The 17,301-nt window shown below is 40.0% G+C and overlaps 1 protein-coding gene across 1 annotated transcript; it reads right to left on the bottom strand.

Moving 5' to 3' along the window:
- Window positions 1–15,715: 15,715 nt before the first annotated feature.
- Window positions 15,716–16,699, bottom strand: LOC112733935 (protein FAR1-RELATED SEQUENCE 9-like). The gene has a single exon (XM_025783064.1). The coding sequence runs from the start codon at window positions 16,697–16,699 to the stop codon at window positions 15,716–15,718; it is 984 nt and encodes a 327-aa protein (XP_025638849.1).
- Between the last annotated feature and the right edge of the window lie 602 nt (window positions 16,700–17,301).

The following is a 17,301-nucleotide window of genomic DNA, read 5'->3' on the forward strand; positions in this document are numbered from 1 at the left end:
TAACATGAAGAGTTCATAAATTAAATTGGCAACATAAAGTAATCAACAAGCGAAGTAAATAAACTAGAACGCTAAAACAAATAAAAGTAAAAGAGAAACTAAATTGAAATAAGATAGAATTCAGAATTTGAGAAGGAATAAAACTAAGAATGCTAAAACCTAGAGAGAGGAGAGAGCCCCTCTCTCTAGAAAAACTACATCTCAAAACCTAATGTGTGACTAATGAGGTGTGAATGAATGATTCCCCCACTCTACAGCCTCTAATCTGTGTTTTTGGGCTTGGAACTGGGCCAAAAACAGCCCAGAAATTGCCCCCAGCATTTTCTGATACCTGCAGCATGTGATGCTTTATCACGCGTACTCGTCATCCACGCGTACGCGTCGTTTGACAAAATCCTGGTCATGCGTACGCGTCATGTCACGCGTACGCGTCGCTCGTCTGCTGCACTGGTCATGCGTACGCGTCGCCCACACGTACGCGTCGTTGCCAACTTCTCAAAACATCATTTTCTTGCGTTCCTTCCACTTTTGCATGCTTCCTTTCCGTCCTCTAAGCCATTCCTGCCCTATAAACCCTGAAAATACTCAGCAAACATGTCACGGCATCAAATGATAATAAGAGGAGATTAAAATTAGCAAATTTAAGGCCAAAGAAACATGTTTTCAATCATAGTGCAAAATTAGGAAGGAAAATGTAAAACATGCAAATTATATGAATAAATGTGAGAATAATGGATAAAATCTACTAAATTAAGCACAAGATAAACCCTGAAAATGGGGTTTATCAATCTCCCCACACTTAAACATTAGCATGTCCTCATGCTAAGCTCAAGAGAACCAAAAGTATGAAGGCAAAATGGTAGAACTTATGCAATGCAACCTATCCAAATACAAGCTATCTTCATGCATCATGCATCATGCTATATATATATATATATATATATATATATATATATATATATATATATATATATATATATATATATATGTAGTCAAAGTGAGTCAAATTTCTAAGAAATCATATATGCACAATCAAGGACTAAATCAATCATATCAAAGCACATTCACAATTGAGTTGAGTTAATCAAAAGAGTTCACAAACTTGCAAGACAAGCAATGATCAAATATGGACATACGGAAATGAGCAATTGAACCCTCACTGGATTTGTATATGTACTCTAATCACTCAAGCGTTTGGGGTTAAACCACTCAAATCTCCTCTAATCATGCTTTCTAAAACTTTTTTCTTCATCTAACCAATCAACAATTATCAAGTGTACAAATGCAAATATCATGAGGGCGTTTCAAGGTTGTAAGAGGGCTAAGGTAAGGGTGAGCATATATGTATGGCCAAGTGAGCTATCATTTGAATCTTTGACTAACCTGAGTTCTCACCTAACACGTGCACACTCTCTATACAATTCTAAAATCATGCTTAGCTACCCAAATTCTCACTTTTGCATATTTTCACACACTCATGTATCAGTTTTAATTCCATCTCATATGCATTGATCTTTTTAGTGAACTTAACATTGGGGTAATTTTGTCCCTTATTCATTTATTTCTTGTCTTTTTTTTATAATTGAAAGCATAATATATCAATGCATATGGTTTCTCTAATTTCACATGAGTGAGCACCCAAATTCTCAATATTTGTCAATCAGAACAAAACACATTTTCATCAACCATAGTTCCTACATTTTCCCACACTTAGTTGACACACACTATCTTAAGCTAACCAAAGATTCAAATAGGGTAATTAATTGCTTTTCCGCTTAAGGCTAGTGATGTGGTAATATAAAGAACAAATGGGGGTTAAAAAGGCTCAACGTGGCAAACAAAGGTAAATGAAATGGTAGGCTATTTGGGATAAGTGAGCTATAATCAAATGATGGCCTCAATCACATATATGCATGAATATACACTAAATAATGGACATATAGAATGGAACAAACCAAAGATTACAATCATAGAGAAGAAAACACACAAGAATAAAAATCATGGTTAAATAATGTAACCATATAATTAAGCTAAAAAACTCACGGGTTGTGTGTTCTTAGCTCAAAAACCATATTCCAAACTATATATATATTATGCAAGTTTCAAAAAGTTTTAACTCAAATCAATGTGAATCTTAATGCCCTTTTTAAGGAAAAAGAAACATTCCTTAAAAATTTCATCAAATTGACCAACATTTATTATATATATATATATATACTAAATGAAATATTGTGATTATGAAAAATTATTAAAAATTTTTAGTTCACTCCCTATTTTCAATCAAACCAAAGCCTCATATGCAAAAGGGTAAACTAAGCTCAATAATCCATATTTTTCAAAATCACAACTAATAAACTAAAAGTGCAATTCAAACTAGAAGTCTAGGATATATACAAGCCAAAGTACAAAATGCACCAAAGTAAAAATAAACAAAAGTACAATAAAGTAAAAATGTGCAAGTACTAAAAAAATAAAACAAAATAAAGCAAAATAGAACAAAAGTCTGAAATGGTTCACCAAAATATAGACTCTGCTGATGATGGCGACCTCCCGACACTTAAATAACAGCATCGTCCTCGATGCTCCTCAAATCAAGTCGGGTGAGCGAGGTCAACGTCTGCATCTCTATCGTCGCCTGTCGAAGGATGTGCCTCTGGCTCTGTTAGCTGTGGCTGTGCAGGTGCCTGTGGCTCTGTAGGGTGCTCAGGCTGAGTCGCCTCCTGCTAGGCCTCCTCCTGCTCATCCTTCTCCTCCTCGGACTGCTCCGAGGGTGTGTCAGGCTCAGAGGGGATGTCAGTACGCCCTGAAGTCACAATCAACTTCAAATGTGCATAGCGTCGCTTGTTGCGATGCTCAAACTGCTCATAACGTCGCAACAGGTGCCGCTCCATCCAATCCATGCGCTCAAAGAGGCGCTGCACAAGACGATAGACCGGCTGTGATGCAAATGAAGGTGCTGATCGAGATTGTGCAGATGGTCCTACTGCAGCTGAAGAAGTAGTCAGCTTAGTAGCTGCTGCTATGGCTGCTCGGTCTCTGTGCTGGGCTACTGGGCGGTCACCAAACCAGTCACCCCAAGGGATAACCTTCTCCTTACCATGAGCGGCTGGTGCCTTATCGCCCTGCTCCCAAGGTACCTCAACCCGGTGAGCTAGCTGTGTGACCAAACAAGGGAATGGCAGGTTGCCTCTGATATTGGCCCGGTACATGTATCTCCTGATGAGTCGTAGAAGGTACAACTCCTTTCCCTCTAAGACACACCAAATCAGAACTACCATATCGGCTGGGACCTCAATAGAATGAGTACTGGGCATGACATAGGTACATAGGATCTGCTGCCATAGCTTGGCCTCCTGTGTCAGATAATTGAACTTAATGCCTCTTGGAGTCTCTTTCGATGATCCATGCTCCCAAGGGGCATTAGGAAGGGCAATCATATGATGCACTGCATCCCAATCAAAACTCATGCATTTAATATCCTCCTCAGCTTGATGGAAGGCATCCTTATCACTGATCTTAGGCTGAAAGTAGAGGATGTCCTCAATAGCCTCCTCTGTAATTAGAATCTGTCTGTTTCTGAGATGAACTGCATCAAGGGTCGCTCAGTAGAAATTCCAATAGAATTCCCGGACCCAAGACTCGTTCACTCGCACTAACTCCCTGTCCAGAATACCCAACCCCTCTCCGCAATCCGACGCTCAGTATACTGCTTCCGATCGGAGGGTACAGCTAGTTTCTTTTCCACAATGAGGTTCCACTTATCAAAGTGCTCAAATCTGAGCTCACAGTATAGGTTGGAAAACTTATATAAGTTGTTAGAAGGCATAGCTTGGTCAGCCTTCTCCTTCTCATTAAGCTTCCGCTCTGATAAGCCTAAGGTCGCCGGCTCAGTGGATGGCTACGACATTTTCCTCTTACTGAAGATGACCTTGGCTTTGCCTTTCCCTCTGTCGGACATCCTAAAAATAGAATTTACAGGATACAGATTATTAAACAAAGCAGAAAAATAGAAAGGCAAACAATATGTAAGCAAAACAAACAGAAGATAGGCAACAGAGGAGTTAAAGCTAAAGCATGAAGTGAGTCACAAAGGGATAAATCCTTGGAATGAAAGAAAGGTAGGATTCAAAGAAATCAATCAGAAATCACAATCCAATAATCTATTTAATAAAATTCAGAATGCTTGTTTGTTAAGAACCAACCAGTATCATGCCTCGAAAGAAATTAAAAGAGTTAGTTTGAAAAGAGTGAAAACTAAAAAGAAAAGTGAGAAAGTCAATGTAGTTAAAAGTTAGAGAAGTGGGTTAAAATTAGTGGCATGGTAATTGGTGCACGAAATTGTGATGTCAATGTTCACATTACTCTCTTACAATTTCACACAACTAACCAGCAAGTGCACTGGGTCATCCAAGTAATACCTTACGTGAGTAAGGGTCGATCCCACGGAGATTGTTGGCTTGAAGCAAGCTATGGTTATCTTGTAACTCTTAGTCAGGATATAATATCAATAATAATTTTTAGTTTGAATTGTAAAAAGTAAAAGGCAGAACACAAATTATACTTGTATGCAGTAATGGGGAATATGTTGGAGTTTTGGAGATGCTTAGTCTTCTGAATTTCTGCTTTCCTCTATCTTCTTGTTCACGCACGCACGTCCTCCTATGGCAAGCTGTGTGTTGGTGGATCACCGTTGTCAATGGCTACCATCCATCCTTCCAGTGAAAAGGGTCCAGGTGCACTGTCACCGCACGGCTAATCATCTGCAGGTTCTCAATCGTACCAGAATAGGATTTACTATCCTTTTGCGTCTGTCACTACGCCCAGCACTCGCGAGTTTGAAGCTCGTCACAGTCATTCAATTCCTGAATCCTACTCAGAATACTACAGACAATCTAGCTTATACCACGAAGATTCTGATTAAGAGATCCAAGAGATATTCATTCATTCTACGGTGGAACAGAGGTGGTTGTCAGGCACGCGTTCGTGGGGGAATGATGATGATTGTCACGTTCATCACATTCATGTTGAAGTGCGAATGAATATCTTAGATAGGAACACGCATGTTTGAATGGAAAACAGAAATACTTGCATTAATTCATCGAGACACAGCAGAGCTCCTCACTCCCAACAATGGAGTTTAGAAACTCATGCTGTCAAAGAGTACAAAGTTTAGATCTAAAATGTCATGAGATACAAAATAAGTCTCTAAAAGTTGTTTAAATACTAAACTAGTAACCTAGGTTTACAGAAAATGAGTAAACTATGATAGATAGTGCAGAAATCTACTTCTGGGGCCCACTTGGTGTGTGCTGGGGCTGAGACTAAAGCTTCTCACGTGCCTGGGCTGTTTTGGGCGTTCAACGCCAGGCTGTAACCTGTTTCTGGCGTTGAACTCCAACTTGTAACGTGTTTCTGGCGCTGGACGCCAGACTGCAACATGGAACTGGCGTTGAACGCCAGTTTACGTCATCTATCCTTGAGCAAAGTATGGACTATTATATATTGATGGAAAGCCCTAGATGTCTACTTTCCAACGCAATTGGAAGCGTGTCAATTGGACTCCTGTAGCTCCAGAAATTCTATTCTGAGTGCAGAGAGGTCAGGATCCAACAGCATCAGCAGTCCTTTTTCAACCTGAATCAGATTTTTGCTCAGCTCCCTCAATTTCAGCCAGAAAATACCTGAAATTACAGAAAAACATACAAACTCATAGTAAAGTCCAGAAATATGAATTTTGCCTAGAAACTAATGAAAATGAATTAAAAACTAACTAAAACATACTAAAAACTATATGAAATTAACCCCAAAAAGCGTATAAAATATCCGCTCATCAGTAATGTAGTTCCTAACTAAAAGAAGTTCAAAAGGTTTAAGAACAAGCAAGCTCATATCCATGCATACAATGCAAGTCATTGATGATGAAATATATAATGAAAGAAGCACAAAAAGAGTTGAAATCAGCAACACTGCATTTCAAATAGAAAGGGAACCAAAAGGAACGGAAATGCTAACCCATCACCCCATGAATTGGCTTTGGTTTAAACCAAATAAATCACAATTCAAAAGTACTAAAGTCAATTCATGAGTGAAAGTTGAGTAAAATAGTTTTCAGAAAAATTTGGGCAGCATTCCGGCAGTAAAATGAGTGTTTCTGGATTAAAACAGCAGTAAATAACAAGTCATATGAATTTAGAGAAATTCAAACAGATGCAGTGAATAGTAAATCCATATGATTCATTTAACATCAAGCTAGAGCAGCATAGCAGCAATATGCAGCTCATATGAGTTCAAAACAATTCAGACAAATCAGCAACTATAATTTCATATGAGCTGATATGCATATTCAAACAGAGCAGCCAATTTTAATCCATCAAACCAAGTTTCATATGAATATATCAACTACTAAACACACACAAATCACATGTGCATTCGTATGAACTAAACAAATAAGCCATCATGCAGCAGCAAGGATAAGTCAATTTCAGAAAATGAGCGAAATCACCTTCACTACACAAGTAATATTCTGAACTTATCCGTATATCAGAAGAAGGAATAAAATCTAGAATATACTCATTCCAAACAATAGCAATAAATAGGAACACAGCAGCAATAACAACTTAGAATCGAACATTAAGCAAAATTGGTATCACTGCAGAAAATCCATAAATTGCTCATATCAAATAGCAATCATCAACAACAGGGAAACAACAAGAACAACTATGCAGCAGCATCCACAAACCAAATTAACACAGGGGCAAGTCATTCGACAACAGAAAAAACCAATTTCAGATAGAATAAACAACAGAATTCAAACCTAAATCCCCTACAAAATCATTTAACTACCTAACCGCATGCAATTCTAACTAACTAACTAAAACTCAATTAAACTAAGCTAAGTGTACTAACTAAACAGAATAGAAAGAACGTAGAAGGAAGAACAGGGGAAACCTGTAAGGGTTTCAGAAGCAGAAACAGAGATAGAGCTGGAAGGAGAGAGAAGGTGGAGCAATGCTGGCCCAGAAGTGGCAGCTACAATAGCGGCGCAGTGGCTAGCCACGGTGGTTACTGTGGTGGCAGGGAGAGGAAGATGGAACGAGAGAGGAGAAGAGGAGGAGAAGGGAAAGAAGAGAAGAGAAAAGGGAAGAGAGAGGTGGTGGCCGGCGGCAGTTCGGGTTCGCCGGATGGATGTGGGTGGTGGTGGTTGATGGAGGTTGATAATGGTGGCAATGGGAGTTTGGAGGGAGAAGAAAAAGAGACGTTGAGGAACAAAGGGGTGAACGACGTGAGTGGGTAGGGTTCACGCGTAAGGGGGTGTTAGTGAATTCAAACCCACGCGTACGCGTGGCTCACGCGTGTGCGTGGGTGGAGGGAAATGAATGTGATGCGTACGCGTGAGACACGTATACGCGTCGGGTTAAATTGTGCTAAACGCACAATTCATACACCGTTTTTTGTGCAACTTTCTGTAACTTTGCATTGGGGTAGCATTTTGATACGATGCGTACGCGTCAGTCACGCCCACACGTGGAAGGCCAGAAATGAATATGACGCGTACGCATCGGCGACGTGCACGCGTGGGTGGGGTTGTGCGCCTGGCACCTCTCTCGCGCGGTTTCAGCTCAACTCTCTGTAACTTTTTACCTGAGAGTGAAATTCGCATCAACGCGTATGCGTGGGTCACGCGTACGCGTCACACCCTCTTTTTTTTTAACTAACAAGCTACCAAAATAAATCCAAACATTATTAAACCAGTAAATCACCAACATAAACTAAATAATTCTAACTAAAAATAAAAATGCAACTTATTACCAACATAAATAAAAGATAAAATAGGAAGAGTTTACCATGGTGGGGTGTCTCCTACCTAGCACTTTTAGTTTAAGTCCTTAAGTTGGACATTTGGAGAGCTCCTTGTCATGGTGGCTTGTGCTTGAACTCGTCTTGAAACTCCCACCAATGTTTGGACTTCCAATAAGCTCCAGCGTTCCTGAATAAATTCACCAAGCCTTGATGAAGTTCTTCACAAGTTTTGAGCTCCCAAAGTTGATCCTCTCGTATGCCGGGATCCCAAATCTTGTTTCTACACCTGTCTTTGAGCGGATCATCATTGTTCTAATCAGGTGGCAAGCAATCCGAATTCTCAATGCAATACCAAACTCTTCTCTTAGATCCACCCAAATGTTCACTAGTCCCACCCTCGCATCTAGCTTTTGAAATGTCAATCTCGATGAGTCTTGATTTGTAACTCCAACCACTAAACATCCTTCTCTTATGCTTAATTCCACAAAGCCTCCTAATTTGGCCATCCGTTTCAAGTATACTATACTCAAGTGGGACAGTAAAGCGAATGGAGATAAGTCTTACCCACTCAAATGAAGAATTAGATGACAACCAAGGTAGAGAAGTCTCCAACGATCTTGACAAAGCACATTCAACTCCCATCCAACCTTTCTGAAAGACTTCCGCTTCCACATCATTCTCAAACTCACTCAGAGAAGGTTCTTCATACCCAAGGAGTTCATTTGTGGATGTAGATTCCTCACTAGGAAGACTTGATTCATGATCATCATCACCAAGGGAACTTCCTTCTTGATCTATTCCATCCAATTCTCCATAGGGAATATGCCATGGAGGTTGTGCACTAGCCTCCTTGACATCAATTTCAATCTTCTTGGAGGAATACTCTACAACTCTTGATTCCCATGGAGGTTCGGCATCTCCTAAGTCTTCAACCACTTCTTCCTCTTCAACTATTACGGCTTCCTCCACTTGTTCCAATACAAAGTCACGTTCCTCATTGCCCACCGGAGTTTTTAGTGTCTCCTTCATGCTACGCTCTCCTATTGATTCTCCACATGTAGCTATGGGAGTTCCTTGAGTGTCCAAATGTTGGGAAGCTAATCGATTTACTACCTCGGTCAAGGCAGCCGTGAATTCTAGTACCTCCCTTTGCATCTCTCTTTGCTCTTGAAAAAAAAAAACCAAGGATGTCATCCATTGGAGACTGGAGTGGATATGAGGGTGGGTTCATCGCTTGAGAGGAAAGGTTCATGATAAGAGGGTGGTTCATCATGATACGGATATGGTGGTTCAACGCTCTCCATCTTTTCTACTTGTTGCACAACACACTTCAATCCCTTGTTCTCAAGTTGGGATTTTTTAGCCATGAGAGCTTCGTGTGCTTTCCGGCTTTCCACTTGCTCCATTTGATGAATGGTTGCTTGAAGTTGATCTAGTGTTTCCTTGAGACGATCCCTTTACTCTTGTTTCGCTTGGATAGCATAATTAGGATCATATTGCTCTTGGATTGATGGATATGGATATGGACATGGTGTATATGGAGCTGGTGATTCTTGGGAGTAATTGTGTTAGAATATGGGTGGCTCTATGTATGGTTCATATGGCTCATAAGGTGGTTGGTATGATGGGTATGGGTTAGGATCATAGGGGGTGTTTGGTAGAAAGTGGGCTTGTGAGAATGGTGGTTAAGAGCTATGTTGAGGAGGGGGTTCATAGGCATATGGTGGAGGTTGTTGATTGTCACGAATAGGTCCACCATAACCATTGTCTTAGTATGCATCATAGAATGGTTGTTGTTCATAGTTCATTGGAGGAGGTTGTTTCCAAGAGGGTTGATCAAATCCTTGTGGCTCCTCCCATCTTTGATTGTTCCATCCTTGATGCAAGCCTTCATTGTAATCTCCACTTTCTACAACTTAATTGTAACCACACTCATAGCCAAAGGGATGAGAATTCATAGTAGCAAATAAAAATAAAAACTAATAAAAATAACCAAAAAAGTCCTAAACTAACAAAAACTACAAACAAGCAAAAGGTAAATATATACAATAACCAATAATAAGGCACACGTTTGCAATTCCCTGGCAACAGCACCAAAAATTGATGGGGGATAATTTGTCGGTAAAGAATTTCACAAAAAAATAAGCGCATTGTAAGTATAGTTCTAAACCGACACTTAAACCTCAATCAAATTTAATTTGTTTGTCACTTAAGAAAACCCAATAAAATTAACCGAAGTATTAAACCTCAGGTCGTCTCTCAAGGAATTGCAGGGAAGTATGTTACTATTGGTTATGGAAAAGTATCTTTTTGGGGGTTTTTTAAATGTTGAACAAGGAATGTAAATGACAAGGAAGTAAAATAATAACTAAGAAAAGTCCTAACAAGAATTGAGAATTGGAATTCCTATCCCCATTATCATAGTCACTTATGATAGTAATTGCCTTTTGCTCTTACTTAGTCAACCTCTAACAATTGAAGGTAAGTCAAGTGAACAAATCAACTTGAGTTCACAAGTCCTAATCAAAGACTAGAGTTAGTGAAGTTCAAGCCAACTAGCAAGTCTCAATCACCAACCAACAAGAGAATTTGACAATTCAAGAGTCTCCAAATTACTCAATCCAAGCTAAGAACATAAAGAGCTAACTTAAAATCCAACCAAGCATTTCATCAAACACTTGGAAGGCATAAAATAAAAACATAGAAAATTAATAAGAGATAATAAAATCTAAACCAACAATTGCAAGGAATCAACAATAACAAATAAAGGAAGAAGCAATAAACATGAAATACCTCAAATTGCATTAAAAGGGAAATCGAATCTAACATGAAGAGTTCATAAATTAAATTGGCAATATAAAGTAATCAACAAGGGACGTAAATAAACTAGAATATTAGAACAAATAAAAGTAGAAGAGAAACTAAATTGAAATAAGATAAAATTCAGAATTTGAGAAGGAATAAAACTAAGAATCCTAAAACCTAGAGAGAGGAAAGAGCCTCTCTCTCTAGAAAAACTACATCTCAAAACCTAATATGTGAATAATGAGGTGTGAATGAATGATTCCCCCACTCTGCAGCCTCTAATCTGTGTTTTTTGGCTGGAAAAACTAGGCCAAAAATAGTCCAAAAATCGCCCCCAGCATTTTCTGATACCTGCAGCACGTGATGCTTTATCACGCGTACTCGTCGCCCACGCGTACGTGTCGCTTGACAAAATCCTGGTCATGCGTACGCGTCATGTCACACGTACGCATCGCTTGTCTGCTGCACTGGTCACGCGTACGCGTCGCTGCCAGCTTCTCAAAATATCATTTTCTTGTGTTCCTTCCACTTTTGCATGCTTCCTTTCCGTCCTCTAAGCCATTCTTGCCCTATAAACCCTGAAAACACTCAGCAAACATATCACGGCATCGAATGGTAATAAGAGGGGATTAAAATTAGCAAATTTAAGGCCAAAGAAATATGTTTTCAATTATAGTATAAAATTAGGAAGGAAAATGTAAAACATGCGAATTATATGAATAAATGTGAGAATAATGGATAAAATCTACTAAATTAAGCACAAGATAAGCCCTAAAAATAGGGTTTATCACCCCTAGGATAATGCACATAGCCGATGGGTTCAATCCATTCTTTGTCATGCCAATCGTCGACAACATATTAGCATCCCGTATGCTCGTAAGTGCTATCTCTGTCCACATATATGTCCTTACCGAATTACATTACATTGGACTATATTTGGTAATTCTATACTATAAATGTTTAATTTTAACGGCAATTATTTCTGGTGCTATTGTTCTAGTCAATTATTTGATTGAACTCAATTAAAAATATGCTTTCGTTTCCAGCCGAATGTCCCACCTCTGCCGGGAGTCTACGAGGATAGCCTAATTTCGATTACCAACGAAAGGGGCGCATGGACCGTTCAGTATAGGCACTATCCCGGGAGGACGAACGGATATTTTAGAACAGGTTGGTCTGTCCTAGCAACTGCATGCCAATTAAGACACGACCATGTGTGTGTCTTCGAGCGGCTTGCGCTGCAAGACTACCGCATGCATATATATTGAGAACTCCTGTATCTCCCACCCCCCGCCCCCATCAAAATACACCCGATCCATGTTGTTTTATAGCAATCCGTTTGTAAAGTACAATGTTGAATTTTAATGACCTACTTTTTATGGCAACTTTTGAATATTTAATAATTATTTACTTTTATACTTTTAAAATTAAATATTGATCTTTAACCCTTTTTGGTAAGTTAGGCAAACACTTTTAGGTACCATAACAATCACCTAAAAAAAATACTGGCATAGTAACTCTACTGCCTAATGGCACGGGTTTATATACTTATTAGTTACTGTTCCCGATGAGTATTGTTAGCAGGACAGAAAGCTTTAATTCATCACATCGGGTGTCTCAAATTACATCAAGAAGCCAAGATCCCTTACAAAGCATTTCAAAACCGCGATTAAACCAGATTCAATTTCAAATACGTACACAAGCTACTACACAACGTAACCAGTTACAATTGTCTATTGCAAAGAGGTAGATGAAGGGAGTTTTTTTAGGAGACGTGCATCTGACCTCCAAATCAACGACCTCCCGCAACGTCGTCATCCGCGGGTGGTGTCCCCGGCTGGTTATGGGCTTGTACCGACCGTGGAGGTGTAGCACCAGCACGGCGGCACAGCACTGCATGCTTCCTTTCTAACTCCGCCACCCGTAGTTCCAACTCCGTCGCACTCTACTTTACACAGGGAGTCGCTTGCGCCACGTTTGCCACAGCCAGTTGTTCACGGTACAGGCGAATTTTGTCCTTGAGTTTGACTCTCATCTCTTCGAGCGCTGCGAGGATCATGTTACAGTCTGAAAAATTTTCGTCCGTGCAGATGAAGTCGATCAGATCCGAGATCGACAGTTCCGCGAGCTCGTCGGCACTCCTGTGCTGAGTCGGGGTCGGTTTGTTGAATGAGTCCTGCAATATTATCGGGATTGCGTGTATGGACTGGGTCCGGCTGAGAAGTAACCAGTCGTGTGTCATGGTAAGTTGATGCACCACTAATACGTGGTACATCTTGTGCTTAATTGAGTGGATTTTATCCACTATTCTTACATTTATTCATATAATTCGCATGTTTTACATTTTCCTTCCTAATTTTGTGCTATGATTGAAAACATGCTTCTTTGGCCTTAAATTTTCTATGTTTAATCCCCTCTTATTATCATTTGATACCGTGATATGTGTGTTAAGTGATTTCAGGGTTTATAGGGCAGGAATAGCTTAGAGAATGAAAAGGAAGCATGCAAAAGTGGAAGGAATACAAGAAATTGAAGGAATTGATAAGTTGTCCAGCCTGACCTCTTCGTACTAAATCGATCATAACTTGAGCTACAGAGGTCCAATTGAGGCGGTTCCAGATGCGTTGAAAAGCTAACATCTGGGGCTTCAAAATGATATATAATTTGCTATAATTTCCTTGAAGATAATCGGCATGCACGCGTGCATCACGCGCACACGTGCATCACGCGCAGGCGTGCATCTGCAAAAATTCAGCGTATCAGAATTCGCCCCAGCGATTTCTGAGCTGTTTTTGACCCAGTTCTCGGTCCAGAAAACACAGATTAGAGGCTGCAGAGTGGAGTAATGAAGAGACACTTCTCATTATTAGCAATTTAGGTTTTAGATGTAGATTCTGGAGAGAGGCTCTCTCCTCTCTCTAGGTTTTAGGATTTAGGATTTCTTCTTTCAATTTCTTCTCAAATCCAAGTTCAATGTTCCTTTAATTTAGTTTTCTTATACTTTGATTTATTCTATTACTTTAGTTTATCTTCTTCTCTTGTTAATTTATTAATACAAAGAGTATTTTTCTATTTAATTTCTTTATTTGCTTAATTATCTCAATTCAATTCCAATTATTATGTCTTTTTCTACCCCTTGTATGTGTATGTGGATTTGGTATTCATGTCAATGGAGTAGGCTTCTAACTTGACTTGGGGGTTGATTAAAAGGAGACCCTAGAGTTGAAATGCTCAAGTGATTAGTTAAATTAGAAGTTGTTGGCTGGCTCTCTGGCCACTAACGTAATCCTTCCCAAGGGAGAGGATTAGGACTTGTGAATAGAAGTTGGCTCCCTACTTGACTTTCCTTTATTCGGTAAGGGTTAACTAAGTAGAAACAACAACCTATTACTATTAATCTTGAGAAATTCAACAAGGATAGAACTTCCAATTAATCTTCTCCTAGCCAAGGCTTTTTATTTTAATTACATAAAACCTCTTGTTAATTTTCATTACTTTAATTTATAATCATTTATTTTTCCATTCCTCATTCAAAAATTTTTCAGAAAACTCATAACCAGTTATAAGTAACACACCTCCCTGCAATTCCTTGAGAGACGACCCGAGGTTTAAATACTTCGGTTATTATTTTTATTGGATTTGCTTAAGTGACAACCAAACAAGATTTTGTATGAAAGGATTCTTTGTTGGTTTAGAAACTATACTTACAACGTGATTACTTTTGTGAAATTCTTTACCATAAAAAAAATCCGTTCGTCATAACTGTAGTTTGGTGGCCAGCGAAGCTAAGATTGCTGTAAACTGACGGGTATCGATAACTGGTGAGACTACTGGCACAAGTTACGGATCGTTAGCTTTAATATACAAAACCTGTTAGGCACGTTAATACTCACCATATTTTGAAGGTGAATTTATGTATATTTACATTGATTAACCTTTGGCTTTAATTATAGATTTAAATTCAATTAAATATTAATTTTTGGTTTTAAAATAGTTTTCAATTTGATTTTAAATTTATTTTGGAACTAAATCAAGATTCAAATTAGACTCGCTTTAAACACCTCGATATTTTCAATACCCAACATTAATAATTACATTTGCAGTCTCTTCGATACACTGGCCATTTTCCACCTCTACCTATCTCGTACAGCGTTTAGAGAACTTGCAGTTTATATATGTTCCCTCCCTAACAGAGCTTCATCGCGCCTGGTATTCCATACTCACAAAGGTCCTCCTGTAACCTTTTCCCCCTCCACTATGACGAACGTCCTGAGCGGGGGATCCTTTACAGTTGCATGGACGCAGGAAATCCGGCCGCTATATTCCGTACAAGGATGACGGAGTTCTTCTGGATTGGGCTAAATGTTACATACTAAATATCCACATAAACGTTACATACAAAATATCCACTTAACATACATACAAAATATCCACTTAACATAGAATCGTTATAAAGATGCCCCTAACTACCATGTCCGGTTCAACAAAAGGGTTGACAAAAAACGATATATAATACATTAGGTTTGACAGTGGATTTGCAGCTCTTCGCACGACACCACTTTACACCTCCACTTCTGGAATCAGTCGTCGGTTCCTCTCTATAGTTTTACTGAAAATACACGATTAAAATCAGTTAATTCTAGAGCACAGCCACATACCAACGAAAGCCAACATAGCATAAACTTTTTTTAACGTCGACAACATATAGAGATCCTCAGGTATATGTAGTTTAACAAAATCAACTTTGTAATTCAGACAGTGGTTCTATCCCAATATGAAATGCAGACAATATTCGGTGTGCGGCTACCGCCTACCAAAGAATATGAAAAGGTTCGACCAACCTACCGTTGCAACACACGGTGGTGACGACTATAGGCCCCCTCTGCTCAATCGGCGAGAGACATGACTGGCCTAGATGTGTTAGTCCCAGCAAAGTCGCTGTTAACAAACCCAACCTGCATGTCACTATCGGAGCATATGAACGAAGGAATCTCCGCGGTCGCATACAGATCCCCGGATAGGTTATCATAGAGCTGACACCAATGTAAAAACCAAATGATTAGAACCATTTAACAAGGCATAAATGTTAACTAGTTCATCTATAAAATGACTAACCCATCATGTCAGTGTCCATCGAATCCATGTCATCCGCAACTGCGCTGGATGACTCCATTGTGCGGCGGTCTGGACACGTCGTCCTATTGTGTCCCACCTCCCAGCACAAACGACATTGATGGGTTTTCTTTCCACCGTTAGCACTGTTACCCTTTGTATTAGGCCTGGGTGGATTCCGTGCCAGGGCTCTGCCACCCTCAGTGGGTGGCCCCTCGGGTAGAAAACTGGTGTCCGCTACATCTTCGTTCCCAAAGTGCTTCAGCATCAGCATGGCAATATCTCTTGCAAACTGGAACTTTTCAGTGTTGTGACATGCAATTTTGCACACTTTCCGGTACCAATCCATCAAGCACCAATGTTGCGTTAGTTGTACAGAATCCCAAATCATGCCCATCGACTGCACCGCCACAACTTTTGCATCCTTGGTCCATCTCGGCAATATCAGAGACCTTGGGATCTCATGAAAATTGTTAAGAACAAGCACCGCAAGTATATGTTCGCAGGGGACCCCAAAACATTCCATTCTCATGCACATGCATCGGACCTCGCTCATTTCAGACATTGCAACAACACGCCAATCCTTCCCCAGAGTGCCGTATCGAGAGACGGTGTGAATAAAATACAAACCGTTGTCTTTAGAATCAACCACCCTCATTGCACAGGCCCTGTCAAGAATGGGAACAAACAAATAGAATATTGCCCGAGTGTAGTTCCCGGCTGCACTCTGCTCCAACTGTTTCAGGTTGGTGGTCATAACAGGGTCACTCTTTGCACACTCGAAATCGGCCTCCACTTTCTTTGCACGCACAAACATCAAGCATAGATGGAAATGACATAAAAAATCAGTGTAACTGTATCGAGACTTAACATACCGTGATATCATAGCGTGCAAGCCCTCGCACCTTGATGTTGTGCGAAATTCGGCAAAGAACTTTCCTCGTATGTGTGTTGTGGCCCAACTGTGCCTTCTCTCGTACATGTCTTGTACTCATCTTTTATCGGCGACGCCAAATTTCTCCACCATATCAAACCACTTTCTCTGGAATGTTCCGACCTCATAGTCGCCAAGCATGCAATCCCTAAACATCCTAGTGAATTTAGGCTTTCCGATGTTTCTCGTGGCGTTTCGGAGTAGGTGCCAAGCACAGAGTCGATGGTGAGCCTCTGGAAAAACTTGCTCGATCACAGACTTCATTTGCCTGTCACTGTCGGTTATTATGGACCGGGAGCCTTCCCTTTTATTGCAGTTTGCAACTGTTGAAGTAGCCAAACATAGGTCTCTTATTTCTCGTCTGCCACCAGTACAGCGGCAAAGACAACCGTTTGGTTGTGGTGATTCACACCGGAGAATACTACAAGAGGTGAAAGGTAAATGTTTTTCTTGTACGTTGCATCAAATACAACCACGTCTCCAAATACCTGGTAATCAATTTGGCTGGTGCCGTCACACCAAAACAAATGTTGTAACACGCCCTCCCCGTCAACAACTTCTTTGTAGTACAGTGCTGGATCTTTTGCCTTGCACTCTCGGAGATACCTTAAGCACGATTCTGCATCTAGGCCACCCTCCCTTCGTTGCTT

The sequence above is a fragment of the Arachis hypogaea genome, chromosome 13 (assembly GCF_003086295.3).
Source record: "Arachis hypogaea cultivar Tifrunner chromosome 13, arahy.Tifrunner.gnm2.J5K5, whole genome shotgun sequence".
NCBI lineage: Eukaryota > Viridiplantae > Streptophyta > Magnoliopsida > Fabales > Fabaceae > Arachis > Arachis hypogaea.